The following is an 11,746-nucleotide window of genomic DNA, read 5'->3' as shown; positions in this document are numbered from 1 at the left end:
GTTAGAAGTATGGAAATTTAGTTATTAGTGAAAACTTAAAAGCGTAGCGGCGGTTATGTTGATCCAATTTATGGTTATATAATATTATGGTGTGCATTTTCTGTCAAAATACTTGAGTTACTCATCTTAAATGTATATTAATTAATGATTGTAGTGGCTGTTTATCTCAAGAAACATTTTAGGATAAGATAGGATAATAAAAATATGTAATCTTCGACTTTAATGTACCTAGCGAACTAGGTAATATACATTACAGTTTTTAACATTTAAATAAAAGAATAATATAACAAAATGCTTCTTTATTTTTGAATATAAACGGTTAATCTTGAACTTATTTATAACAACGATATATTCAATACAAATATAATTTTTACCCTAAAATTTAAATATGTATAATTTATCTGTGTAAATAAGTAATATATTTCAGATATAATTTTACCTAAAAAATATTCTTGCACTTGTAAGACTATAGTATAAAAGTTTATATTCTTCTTCAAGAGTTTTCAGTTTCTTCTCTGATAAAGCTAATGCTTGCTGTAATTGTACCGATCCTTTGTTTTTCTGATCTTCAATCATTCGTCTTTCGTCCTTAATATGATTCCATATAGAATCAAACCAATGTAAAGATTCAAAATTCGAGTCCTTAAACAAAAAAAAATTGATATATTTTCTACAAATATAAAACAAAACAATAAAAAAGTACCTGTATATAGTTTAATATCAATAATATAGTATAATATTTTTAACACATAATTACACATATAAAAGATTGAAAACCTTATAAATATATGAACTAAATTTGGAAAGAAAAATGTATACCTGATCCAATAATTTCAGTATATAAGCCACGCCCATTGCAAAACCGTCATCTGTGAAACCTGCTCCGACCTTATTTTTCTTTGACATTTTATCTTTTGATAAAATCATGTGCTCAACGAAATTTAAAGTTAGAGGAGGAACAATGATAAAGAAATTTTTAAGATGTACATTTTTAGGGTTTCTAAATACGGGTGCGAATACTTCTACTAGGAGCTTAAAGTATTCAGTGCCGAGAATGAAATTCGATATGAGACCTTCAATATTCTCGTCCAAGTTTTCAGCAGTTTCTATAGTCTTTGCTGCGAAGGTATTTTCTTCACATAGCGACTTAATTTTTTTCGGTTCTAATGATGACAAGAAAGCAGTAGCGTCAGCACAACAGTGTCTGCCCCCTGACCGTATCATTCGAACATAGCCCATTGCATTGCCAATCTGAGTGACAAGGTCTCTAAATAGATCTAAATAACTTTGTCCATCATCTGCTAGACCCAATACTTTTATGCCTTTGTTGAATCTATCTGCGTTTTTGTAAGGATATGTGTTTCCATGCCCTGTAATATTTTCTCTAAAATGTCTTAGATCTTTAATCAGACGAGATTTTATTTGTTCATCATACATGAACTGAGAAAAAGTGAAGAATTTGTTTTTTAAAAATTGGTATGTAAAATTCACAGTTGTGTTCATTATACCAGTGCCATGAGTCCTTATCGAATTTGCAATGTGTCTTATATTTATAGAATTTAGGTGTTTATTGTTGCTGCTCTTTTCAATAAATATTTGATTGTTTAGATTGTATTGATATTTTGAGACAAATATGTGTATATTTCTCATTATTTCTAAAACATCTAGGCCCTGTTCCAAAGTTTGTGTTGGTAGATCATCTTGAATAGGTTGTAAATTAAATTTGAATTGAGCCATTTGTCGCATTTCACCGTATGTCTTCCAATCAGATAAAACTACAGTGGTCAAGTTATAGTATGTTTTAGATAAGTAATGCTCTACTGCAGGAACAACTCTCATATAAACAGTGTTTACTTTGAAATTATTTATAAGAAGTAATGATTTTTTTATCATATCAAATGTAAGAGGATTAATAATATCCAATTGTAAATGAGAATGAATATGCAGACGTAAATTTGTTTCGATACTTTGGCTCATGTTATTCAATACATGTTCTGTAATGATGTTCTGTATATTAGACATAAATCCCTTAGATTGAGATTTACCAAAACACTTATCGGTTTCTTCTAATAAGACCATACAATCATCGATAACCATTAGGAAATATTTTAATTTCAATGCATTTAATTGGGTGCTAAAATTTTGCTGAAAATATAATGGAATAATATTCTGATGCCATATCATCCACGAGCAATTACAATATCTATCAATTGAATTAATAAATTTTAACAGTATTTGTTCCCTTTCTAGTAACATTCCAAGTTTTATATAACTGTCTTCTAAATATGTTGTATCAGGAATAAAGCTCAATGCAACATTGGTAGCTATATTTCTTTCTAATGTGGCTGCTCCTCTTATAGCTTGCTCTGCAATCACAATACATGTCAACTCATCTAGTCTTTTGTTTGCATATCTTTTATCATCAATTATAGTTTTCTTTACATCAAGAATAGATGAAGCAGCTTGGAATGTCAAATGTTGAACTATCATTGTTATTGAATTAATTATTTGTGTATAATTTCGGCTCACAACATTTCTTAGAGCTTTTAGGGTATCTATGAATTCGAAAATTGACATTAATAATGTTTTTGTCAATGGTACCCCAAGTGACAAATGCAAATTGATAAAAGAAAGTACAGAATGGGATAAATTTGATGCAATTTCAAGCCCATCCAATAAAGTTTTGGCATGGTTGCTCATGTCACAAGCACTCAGTTTATTATTACATGAAAATAGATCTTCTGTTGTCAAGACCCAATGAGTGCAAATATTTTGAAGATTTAATATATCCTTGGCAAGTGATACTTTCTTCGTATTCATGTAAGCTTGGCGAGCTTTCAACATAGTCTGTGATAGTTTATTACTATTAGTACTTAATGATGGTACATATCTATGAAGGAACTGTTCAGGGAACCATATTGCATTTCCAATAATGTAGACACTGTGAGCCTGTCAAATAGATAACAAAGCACTTTTCAGGTAAGAATGTTCATATGTTAACATACAATATCATAGTCAAATTAATTTAAGTAAATATATTTTTTACCTTGGCATTAATTTCTGATAAGCCTTTGAAAAGTTTTTTATCATTGTTACTGAAGAGATGACAATTTAATACAAATAACGCATTAATTTTAATGCATTTGTACATGTTGTCGGAATTAGGTTTATCTTGAATAATTTTTTCAAGATTAATCAATGCTTGCTTGATGTACTGAGTAAACTCTGCCATTACTGTTCCACAGACTTTTCCAGGGACATCTTTCTTCCTTAGTGTAAGTAAATTATTTAAGGAACTTTGAACAATATCATCACTCATGACTCTTGCTGTGATGCTGTCAATAGCTCCATTTACAGAATTGAGTCTATCTTCATTAATGTCTAGACTTTTTCCAGAAGAACTTTGACTTTTGAAAGCTTTTACAAATGCATTCCACTTTGTTTGAATGGAACATTTTGATATTAACAATTCTGTTAAAACTAAGAGTGTAAAGAGTTCACCAATATTGTTTATAATGTAATGCCACTGAATTCCATCTAAAAAAATTTGTATATATTAAAAAAAATTAAAGGTACTTGAAAAACATAAATAATATATATTAAAACTTACTTATATTAACTATTTCTTCTCTAAATACAGCAAACACTTGACTTAATACATTATTCAATGTTTCATTACAACGGATAACAAATGCATTTAGTAGGCATATGGATTGCATCTGATGAGAAACATCACTACTAGAGTATTCGTCATATAAAGATAAAAAATTCAAATGCCTGTAACACAAGAGGTGTCTAATAACTTTATGGAATAATATAATATCACACCTAATATTAAACAAGGAACAGATTTGACAAGTGGTCGTCACATCACTTGGTATGAATATGTACACAGAATTACACAAAAGAGAAAATAGTTATAGCTCATACCTATGAAATGCTTCAATTTTCAATGTTGATATTTCAGTGCAGAGAGATGTGAAGATACCCAATATTTTTGTCATCACAGGATTATCTGATACAACAAGCTCCGTAACAGGCAGAAGTTCTTTAGGAGCCAAATCTATTTGAATAGGTAGAAAAGACTTATTATCATCAAATGATCCATCTTTGAATACCGACGCATAATCTTGATATTGTTGTTTAAAAAAATAGCCATAATTTCTCAGCACAAGTGCTCCAGCTTCTTTTTCCACATCAGTTTTCATGTTTCAATAAATAGATACTAAACAAACTGGAAAAGTACACAAAATCGCACGCATCGCAAACGCATAAGATTATTCAGAGAATTGCATTCTCTACTACACTTTCATGTAGATAGAACAGGTTACAGGTATTTTCATTTCACAAATACTAAATTTAATTATAATATACTGTATTACTGTCAAATCTCATGTCTATGTCAACGACGTTGACATGAAAGTTTAGTAGGTACAAGATGTTAGGCACCCATTTGTTGCGTCACAGATTATGAACTAGCTACTCCGTATCTGCGTCTGCATTGACTAAAAGAAGGACCCAAAGAGTTTATTTGTTTTATTAGGAACCCGTTAGGAACCCGATAAGATTGCTGTTACCCACCCTCTGTAAATTTCACGACTCGGCGTGAATCGCTAAGTCGTTTACCCCCCCATTAAGGTAAATCTAATTGCAATGCATCATTAATTTTGATTTCAAAATAGAAAAAAAAAACTTCCGATATGGAATCGGTTTTGTTGGCATTAATGTGGTATAAAAATAAACTCAAGAAGAATCTCTCAGATGTAGATAAAATGTAAGACAATACGGGTCGAGTCAATAATATAATGAATAAATCGCGTTTAAAATCCGTTAAAAAGTTTTTAATTTCTAAATGTATAATACTCGCTTAAAATCATACACAAGAAAATACTACATATTTTCATTTTATTGTAATAATTTAAGATTCAACAGTTATTCATATTCAAATTCAATTCAATCTTACACTATCTCGTGTACATATTTCATTGCATCTCGTACAATCATTCGCGCGAATATTAATATTGCTAGTAATTATATATAAATGTTAATATTAATAGTCCATACAAATTAGCCGCCTTAGTCTGAACAAAACTTTATAAAAGAGGAATAAGAAAGTATTAATTTAATAGAGTATATAGTCATAAGCTTGGTTTTCTCACTGTGGGCGATTTTTCTTTATGTCATAGAGGGCAACTAAGCTGGTGAACGGTTCGTCGGATGAACGGATGGTAAGCGATCATCACCGCCCATGAACGTGTCTCTGCGGATGCGCTACTCGCTCTTAAGGGGTAAAAGCAAGGGAGAGGATTGACGACAGCAAAAAAGGAATGGATTGGGACGCGGAAGGAAAGGAAATACAGTGGTATGCCATTTTTTCACGCCCGTTTCTTGTGGGGGTGTGGCACTTCCCCGGTGCGAGCTGGCCCAATTCATGCCGAAGCGAACTCGACTCCCACATACAAAATTGCCATTTTATAAAAGTTGCATAGTAGATATCACGGAATATGAAACATCTGTGTTTTTTCCGTAGGAGGTATATTACGTGATTACTATGGAGAGGCAAGGAGAGTCATCTCATGTGGTAGAAAATTCAAAGAAGTGTCCCGCCGTAAGTTGTCCATGCAGGCTCCAAACCAAAGAGTAGTATAATAAAACAAACAAACAAGCTTACGGGTACTTCAATCCCATTTACTATTTGACGTTGTCACTAGTCAGTGACAACCGTTGACAGAAGCGTTGACTGTCAAGTGAACACAGTATTGGCAATTACATTTTTATAACAAGCGTTTTCTCGACATAAATGAAGACAGTATTTATTTTGTGCTTTAAATTATTCTTTAATCATTTTTAAATACAGCAGTTCAATACCTCTGTCACCATGGATCAAATGCTACCCAGTCCGTATAATATACCGGGAATTGGAACGCCGTTACACCAACCCGAAGAAGATCAACAAATCTTACCAAATGCAATGCAACAACAACATCAACAACAACAGCAACAACAGCAGCAACAACATTCTTTAGCTTCATTGGGATCATCGCCACTTGTTGGTTTTGGTGCCTCACTCATGGGAACTCCTCAACGTTCTATGCACACTTACGCGCCAACTGCTAGTTATGCCACTCCTCAGCAGATGATGCAGCCTCAAACACCAGTATGTACTAATTAATAGCTATCAAACTCAATTTAAATTTTCAGAAGGTAAATAAAAAAGTAATGCAAAAACTGCATTTAAAGGAACATGAAATATTATTTTATAATTTGATACCATTGAAATAGAATAGCCAGAGTAATAATAAAACAAAGTTCAATAATAGCATGTTAAAAAGGGTATTAAAATCTCTTTTAAACTTTCATTTTTTCAGCAAAACATGATGTCTCCCATGCTAACCAGCGGAAGCATGGGGGGCCCACAAATGCTCAGTCAGGCGAGTCCAGCACCCATGACTCCATTGACACCCCATTCAGCAGATCCTGGAATATTGCCCCAACTCCAGTAAGTTTCATTAGCATAATTTAGTGTGAGGTTTTGTATGAATTGAACATTTGTATTACACAGTAACAGTAATCTAACAAGTCAATAAATAAAAAAAGGAAATAACACTTGATTTATTATTTCCAGAAATATTGTATCCACTGTTAATTTAAACTGCAAATTGGATTTAAAGAAAATAGCCTTACACGCCAGAAATGCTGAATACAATCCCAAACGATTTGCAGCTGTTATAATGAGAATAAGAGAACCAAGAACAACAGCACTGATATTTTCTTCTGGGAAAATGGTGTGTACTGGAGCTAAAAGTGAAGAAGATTCAAGACTGGCTGCTAGAAAATATGCAAGAATTATACAAAAATTAGGTTTTACAGTAAGTTATGACAATATTTTTTTTTTGTACACATAGTATGTCAAAAATTTAGTTATTGTATGGAAATAACTAGTATGGAAGATTGATTGTTACTTAACATGTTTCTATCATTTCAGGCAAAATTTTTAGACTTTAAAATACAAAACATGGTTGGCAGTTGTGATGTTAAATTTCCAATTCGCCTCGAAGGCTTAGTGCTCACCCATGGACAGTTCAGTTCTTATGAACCAGAATTATTTCCCGGACTTATTTATCGTATGGTCAAACCAAGAATTGTACTTTTAATATTTGTATCTGGCAAAGTGGTGTTAACTGGTGCAAAGGTCCGACAAGAAATTTATGAAGCTTTTGATAACATTTATCCTATATTGAAAAGCTTTAAAAAGCAATAGTTGTAAGATTAAATTGAGATATTGTCTAATTTTAAGAGTTATAAATAAATAAATATAGTTTTAATACAGTTTTTATTGAATATGTTTTTTAATGTAGTTTTGACCCAATTGATATCTAATTAAATAAAATTGTTTGAGTTTTTAGTTTTATGAAGAGTATTTTACTCCAGAATTTTTCTTACTGGAATAAAATATTATTTATAATTAAAAAGGTAAGATGAAACTGAATGTATGATTGCAGACTTTCAATGACATTGACGATTTGACATTAATTTTAAATTAGTTTGTGAGTTGGTATTTAAAAAATAATTTTATTGCCGAAAGTAGTTTTAATTTGCAAAACAATTTATACCTCTATGTTACAGTAAAATATAATATGGAGTGTTTTGAGTAAAAGTTAGCCAACCACTCTCATTCGGACGAATAAGCAATCTCACAAGGCCGGACGGACGCACTCGCTCAGACGATGTTTACGCCACAACACACAGTTAGTGTACAATTCACACTGTGAATTATATCTCGCTATCATAACTCCGATCATTACTTGCATGTAAACATTCATAAATAGAACTTATTTTGCGCTCTCAGGAAAACATTTCCACATGTCGTTTTACAGTTGTGAGATTGTGTATTCATGTGAATGTAATAGAATCAGTTTCACACAAACTACGTTTGAGAACTTTTTGTAGTTATCCAACAATACATTATCTTTAATTTTATTTAATCTATAAAATTGACATTTGACATTTGACAAGAATATGTCAAATTCATCCATTCATCGATTGCTGTCGCAAGCACGCTTCCTGGGTTATTCTTTTTTGGTTTTATTCTGGCGGCTTCGGGCTGGTTTTACGTAAATAATAATGGCAGAAACAATGAGGCAAACGATTGCAACAATATTAAAAAGTATCGAAAGGTACAATCCAGCCAATCTTCAAACCTTAGAGAGATATGTTGAAATGCAGTCCAGAGAAAATACATACGATCTGGAAGCCAACTTAGCTGTTTTAAAATTGTATCAATTTAACCCGGAGAAGTTTAACGCAGATATTACGTGCCAAATACTCTTAAAGGCACTGACCAACTTTCCGCATACGGATTTCACATTGTGCAAGTGCCTGTTGCTTGAATCGGTAGTAAGTACAGAAACCTATTTTACACAAGTGTTTTGTTTTTTATCTTTAATGCTAATTACCTATTTTTGTAGGTTGAAAATGAGACAATCTCACAAATAAAGTATTTGGCTGATATATTGGAGCAGTGTGATTTTGCTCAGTTTTGGAATAGAGTGCACCAGATGCCTGAACTTTGCAATAGAATTAGTAGTTTCCATGATTCTATTCGGAAATTCGTATGTCATGTTGTGGGAATTACTTTCCAGACTATTGACAAAAACAATTTAGCTAATCTTCTAGGAGGAATTGATGGTAAGTACTGTTTAAATTTGATTAGGCTAAAATTTTAAATATAAATTTTGTATACATCAAGGATCTAACTGTAGTGGATAAAACTTAATAAATTTCTTTAAATTGTGCATTCATGTAAGCATTGAAATCCAACATAATTGACACTAAGCAAGTTTGTAATATATTTAAAATGGTCTGTAACTTATGCCATTTAAGTTAATGTGGATTAAATATAAAGTCAAATATTTATTTATAAACTGAACCGTATCTTACTGCCATATACATTCCTAATAGATTTATAATTAATTTAAAATTTTATCAGATGACTATAAATTGCATGTAAATATTTGTGATATATTCTTTTGAATTATAATTTTTTCCACAGATGTCACCTTGAAACACTGGGTCAAGAAGTATGGTTGGAGGGATGATGGTAACTTGATATTCATTGCTAATCAAGATGAGAATATTAAGACCAAGAACATAACTGAAAAGATTGAGTTTGATCATCTCGCTCCTTTAATGACAATTTTGTAAACACATTTGTATAACACAGATAAAAAGTTTACTGTATATTTGTTGTTTTAATTTTTAGTGCTTTTTATGTTTTTAACTCTGTACTCTGTTTTTTGAATAGTTTTTCTATGGACAATGTAGTAGTATAAATTTAACAAACCTATGAGATCAATGAATACTATTTTATTAATTAAAGGCTTTATTTAACATGTATCAATATCAAACAACAAACTTTAACAATGACTTATCAATTAATACATTATAAGTAACAATGCACATAAACACAAATAATAATTCTGATTCATTAAGCCTTCTTTCCATGGCTGTATCCATATTCTTTGCCTCCAGCGTGTCCTCCCTTCTTGCCGTGATCTTGATGATGGGCATGGTGTTCCTCATGACCATGATGTCCCTTGTGACCTTTGTGATCTTCGTCATAGTGGCCCTTGTCATGGTGACCTTTCTTCCCGTGGTGTTTTTCATGATGTCCCTTCTCATGATGACCACCCTTTTTGTGGTGCCCTTCTTTACTGTCATGGTGGCCGTGGAAGTCGCCGTGCTTGTGGTGATGTCCGCCCTTGTGGAAGTCGTCGTAGAATTTGTGTTCTTTATGATACTCATCCTTATGTGATTTGTGATGGAAACCAGTGGTTTTCGAACCCTTTTTATGACCTTTCTTGTGTCCGAATTTGCCACCCTTATGGCCATGGGCAGCTTCATGGTGTTCACCGTGATTGTCGTGTTCATCGTGGTGTTTCTTTTTATGTCCACCGTGCTCGTCATGATGTCCCTCGTGATGGTGTTTCTCGTGATGACCGTGTTCCCCTTTGTCGTGGTGGTGATGAGACTTGTAACCCTTATCACCCTTTTCACCATCCTCTTTGTGGTGATGAGCATGATGTTCATGACCGCCGCCAGTTTCATGGCCGCCACTTTTTGCTTCGTGCTTGCCGGTGCCTGCTACAGCTTGATCATGATTTGCACTACCAGTGGAGGCCAAATCGCTTTTGACACCAGGTGCATTTTCTTTATCCTCTACATGCCGACAATGAGCCACGACTAGTGCACACGCCACTAGTATGCATAGAAAAAGTCGCGTCATTTTTCTGTAAAATTGGTAAATATTTTGATTATAGGTAGGTAGAAATGATGCGCTTTACTAGATATTTATCGACTACTATACAATTAAATGGATCTTACCAATGGGCGTGGTCGCTCGTCGAGCTACCGACATTATGTTGTTATCGTTTCCGTACTTCGAATTTATAGATAACGGCGCTTTCGTTGTCGGTTACAGAGTGATCTGTAGCAATCATTGCTGCAGATTTCTAGATGAGTGATTCTGTGGGTTATAGTGACGAAATTCAATTAGACAATGCATAGCTCGCTTTATTATATAATATTTTTACCTACTACAAAAAGATAATAATTAATGATCTATTCTTAAAATTCATTTCTAAAATAATATAAATTAAGGATAGGTAGAAATACGAGTATGATAATCATAATTAATACACTTTATTTAAAGCTTTATATTTACAAAGTGGTATATATAACAATGTAACAAAGATCTTAGTTATTAATGTTTCAGTGCTTGCCGTGGTGGAATCCCCAATGCTTGTGATCATGATGGCCTCCTTTCTTGCCGTGGTCATGATGGTGGTGGTGATGCTCTTCATGCCCTCCGTGGCCTTTGTATCCTTTATGGTCCTCATCGTAATGATGCTTGTCGTGATGTCCCTTCTTGCCGTAATGGTCCTCATGGTGACCAGAGTCATGATGGCCTCCCTTTTTATGATGTCCTCCATGTTTGTGGTGGTGGCCTTTGTGGTCCTCGTGTTTGTGATGTTTGCCTTCCTTGTGATGGTCATCATAGAAGTGATGATCTTTGTGGTACTCGTCTTTGTGATATTTCTTGTGGTAGCCTTCAGTTTCTTCTCCTTTATCGAAATGTTTCTTATGGTGATGCTTACCACCTTTATGATGATGGCCATGATCATGATGATGGCCGTGGTGATCGTGTTCATCCCAATGCTTTTTGTGACCACCTCCATGCTCATGGTGGTGTCCCTCGTGGTGATGCTTGTGGTGGTCTCCATGTTCACCTTTGTGGTGGTGATGATGTCCTTTATGACCCTTGTGTCCTTTTTCACCATGTTCGTGGTGATGATGTGCGTGGTGTTCCTTTCCACCGCCCTCTTCATGATGGTGTCCTTTGTGGTGGCTAGCCGCCGCCACTAGATCTGATTCTGCTTCGCCGAGTTTTCGGCCAGAACACATAACTAGAACACATGCTGCGAAGCCAAGGGCGACTAGCGTCCTCATGTTTATGGTTGTCCCTTTCCGTAAGTTTATGTTAAACACTGGGACCGAACTGACTTTACTAGAGCTCGAGAAGGTATTTATATCAAACATTAAAGTAGTTGATTGCCGCTGGTGAAATTAGCGGCAAGGACGCCACAGCGACCGTTACGCCTATAGTTATTTGTAATTGCATCATTATCAATCCCAAAAGACATTTTACGATAGAAAGGTGATAGGTAGCAATTGAAGAATTTCTGTA

At 33.7% G+C, this 11,746-nt stretch overlaps 5 protein-coding genes across 6 annotated transcripts; 2 read left to right on the top strand and 3 right to left on the bottom strand.

Annotated features, from left to right (window-relative positions):
• Nucleotides 1–369: 369 nt before the first annotated feature.
• LOC119834446 (WASH complex subunit 4) lies at nt 370–4,373 on the bottom strand. Of its 2 annotated transcripts, none has more exons than XM_038358807.1 (5): nt 3,931–4,373; nt 3,611–3,777; nt 3,047–3,537; nt 820–2,949; nt 370–642 (listed from the first exon to the last, which is right to left on the bottom strand). In XM_038358807.1, the coding sequence occupies exons 1-5, from the start codon at nt 4,206–4,208 to the stop codon at nt 436–438; spliced, it is 3,273 nt and encodes a 1,090-aa protein (XP_038214735.1). In that variant the 5' UTR covers nt 4,209–4,373; the 3' UTR covers nt 370–435. The 2 variants fall into 2 exon arrangements, with proteins under 2 accessions (XP_038214735.1, XP_038214736.1); XM_038358808.1 differs by having other exon boundaries at nt 3,611–3,719; nt 3,931–4,067.
• Nucleotides 4,374–5,720: 1,347 nt separating this feature from the next.
• Nucleotides 5,721–7,341, top strand: LOC119834641 (TATA-box-binding protein). Its single transcript, XM_038359060.1, has 4 exons — nt 5,721–6,157; nt 6,369–6,499; nt 6,626–6,869; nt 6,986–7,341. The coding sequence occupies exons 1-4, from the start codon at nt 5,879–5,881 to the stop codon at nt 7,259–7,261; spliced, it is 930 nt and encodes a 309-aa protein (XP_038214988.1). The 5' UTR covers nt 5,721–5,878; the 3' UTR covers nt 7,262–7,341.
• Nucleotides 7,342–8,013: 672 nt separating this feature from the next.
• Nucleotides 8,014–9,240, top strand: LOC119834477 (eukaryotic translation initiation factor 3 subunit K). The gene is made up of 3 exons (XM_038358849.1): nt 8,014–8,397; nt 8,469–8,688; nt 9,053–9,240. Exons 1-3 carry the CDS (start codon nt 8,125–8,127, stop codon nt 9,202–9,204), a joined length of 645 nt encoding a protein of 214 aa, XP_038214777.1. The 5' UTR covers nt 8,014–8,124; the 3' UTR covers nt 9,205–9,240.
• A 34-nt stretch (nt 9,241–9,274) lies between these two features.
• On the bottom strand, nt 9,275–10,285 carry LOC119834322 (histidine-rich protein PFHRP-III-like). Its single transcript, XM_038358662.1, has one exon. The coding sequence runs from the start codon at nt 10,283–10,285 to the stop codon at nt 9,488–9,490; it is 798 nt and encodes a 265-aa protein (XP_038214590.1). The 3' UTR covers nt 9,275–9,487.
• A 419-nt stretch (nt 10,286–10,704) lies between these two features.
• LOC119834503 (histidine-rich glycoprotein-like) lies at nt 10,705–11,539 on the bottom strand. The gene has a single exon (XM_038358889.1). The coding sequence runs from the start codon at nt 11,506–11,508 to the stop codon at nt 10,771–10,773; it is 738 nt and encodes a 245-aa protein (XP_038214817.1). The 5' UTR covers nt 11,509–11,539; the 3' UTR covers nt 10,705–10,770.
• Between the last annotated feature and the right edge of the window lie 207 nt (nt 11,540–11,746).

Source organism: Zerene cesonia, chromosome 19 (assembly GCF_012273895.1).
Source record: "Zerene cesonia ecotype Mississippi chromosome 19, Zerene_cesonia_1.1, whole genome shotgun sequence".
NCBI classification, from domain to species: domain Eukaryota; kingdom Metazoa; phylum Arthropoda; class Insecta; order Lepidoptera; family Pieridae; genus Zerene; species Zerene cesonia.
This window is presented reverse-complemented; position numbering and strand designations above follow the sequence as displayed.

Coding starts and splice junctions, on each gene's coding strand:
- LOC119834641 (XM_038359060.1), top strand. CDS start 5,879: ATGGATCAAATGCTACCCAGTCCGTATAATATACCGGGAATTGGAACG. Junction 6,500..6,625: donor GGAATATTGCCCCAACTCCA/GTAAGTTTCATT, acceptor TATTATTTCCAG/AAATATTGTATCCACTGTTA. Junction 6,870..6,985: donor TACAAAAATTAGGTTTTACA/GTAAGTTATGAC, acceptor CTATCATTTCAG/GCAAAATTTTTAGACTTTAA.
- LOC119834503 (XM_038358889.1), bottom strand. CDS start 11,508: ATGAGGACGCTAGTCGCCCTTGGCTTCGCAGCATGTGTTCTAGTTATG.
- LOC119834446 (XM_038358807.1), bottom strand. CDS start 4,208: ATGAAAACTGATGTGGAAAAAGAAGCTGGAGCACTTGTGCTGAGAAAT. Junction 3,538..3,610: donor AGAAGAAATAGTTAATATAA/GTAAGTTTTAAT, acceptor AAATTTTTTTAG/ATGGAATTCAGTGGCATTAC. Junction 643..819: donor TACTGAAATTATTGGATCAG/GTATACATTTTT, acceptor TTTTTGTTTAAG/GACTCGAATTTTGAATCTTT.
- LOC119834322 (XM_038358662.1), bottom strand. CDS start 10,285: ATGACGCGACTTTTTCTATGCATACTAGTGGCGTGTGCACTAGTCGTG.
- LOC119834477 (XM_038358849.1), top strand. CDS start 8,125: ATGGCAGAAACAATGAGGCAAACGATTGCAACAATATTAAAAAGTATC. Junction 8,398..8,468: donor GCCTGTTGCTTGAATCGGTA/GTAAGTACAGAA, acceptor CTATTTTTGTAG/GTTGAAAATGAGACAATCTC. Junction 8,689..9,052: donor TCTTCTAGGAGGAATTGATG/GTAAGTACTGTT, acceptor TTTTTTCCACAG/ATGTCACCTTGAAACACTGG.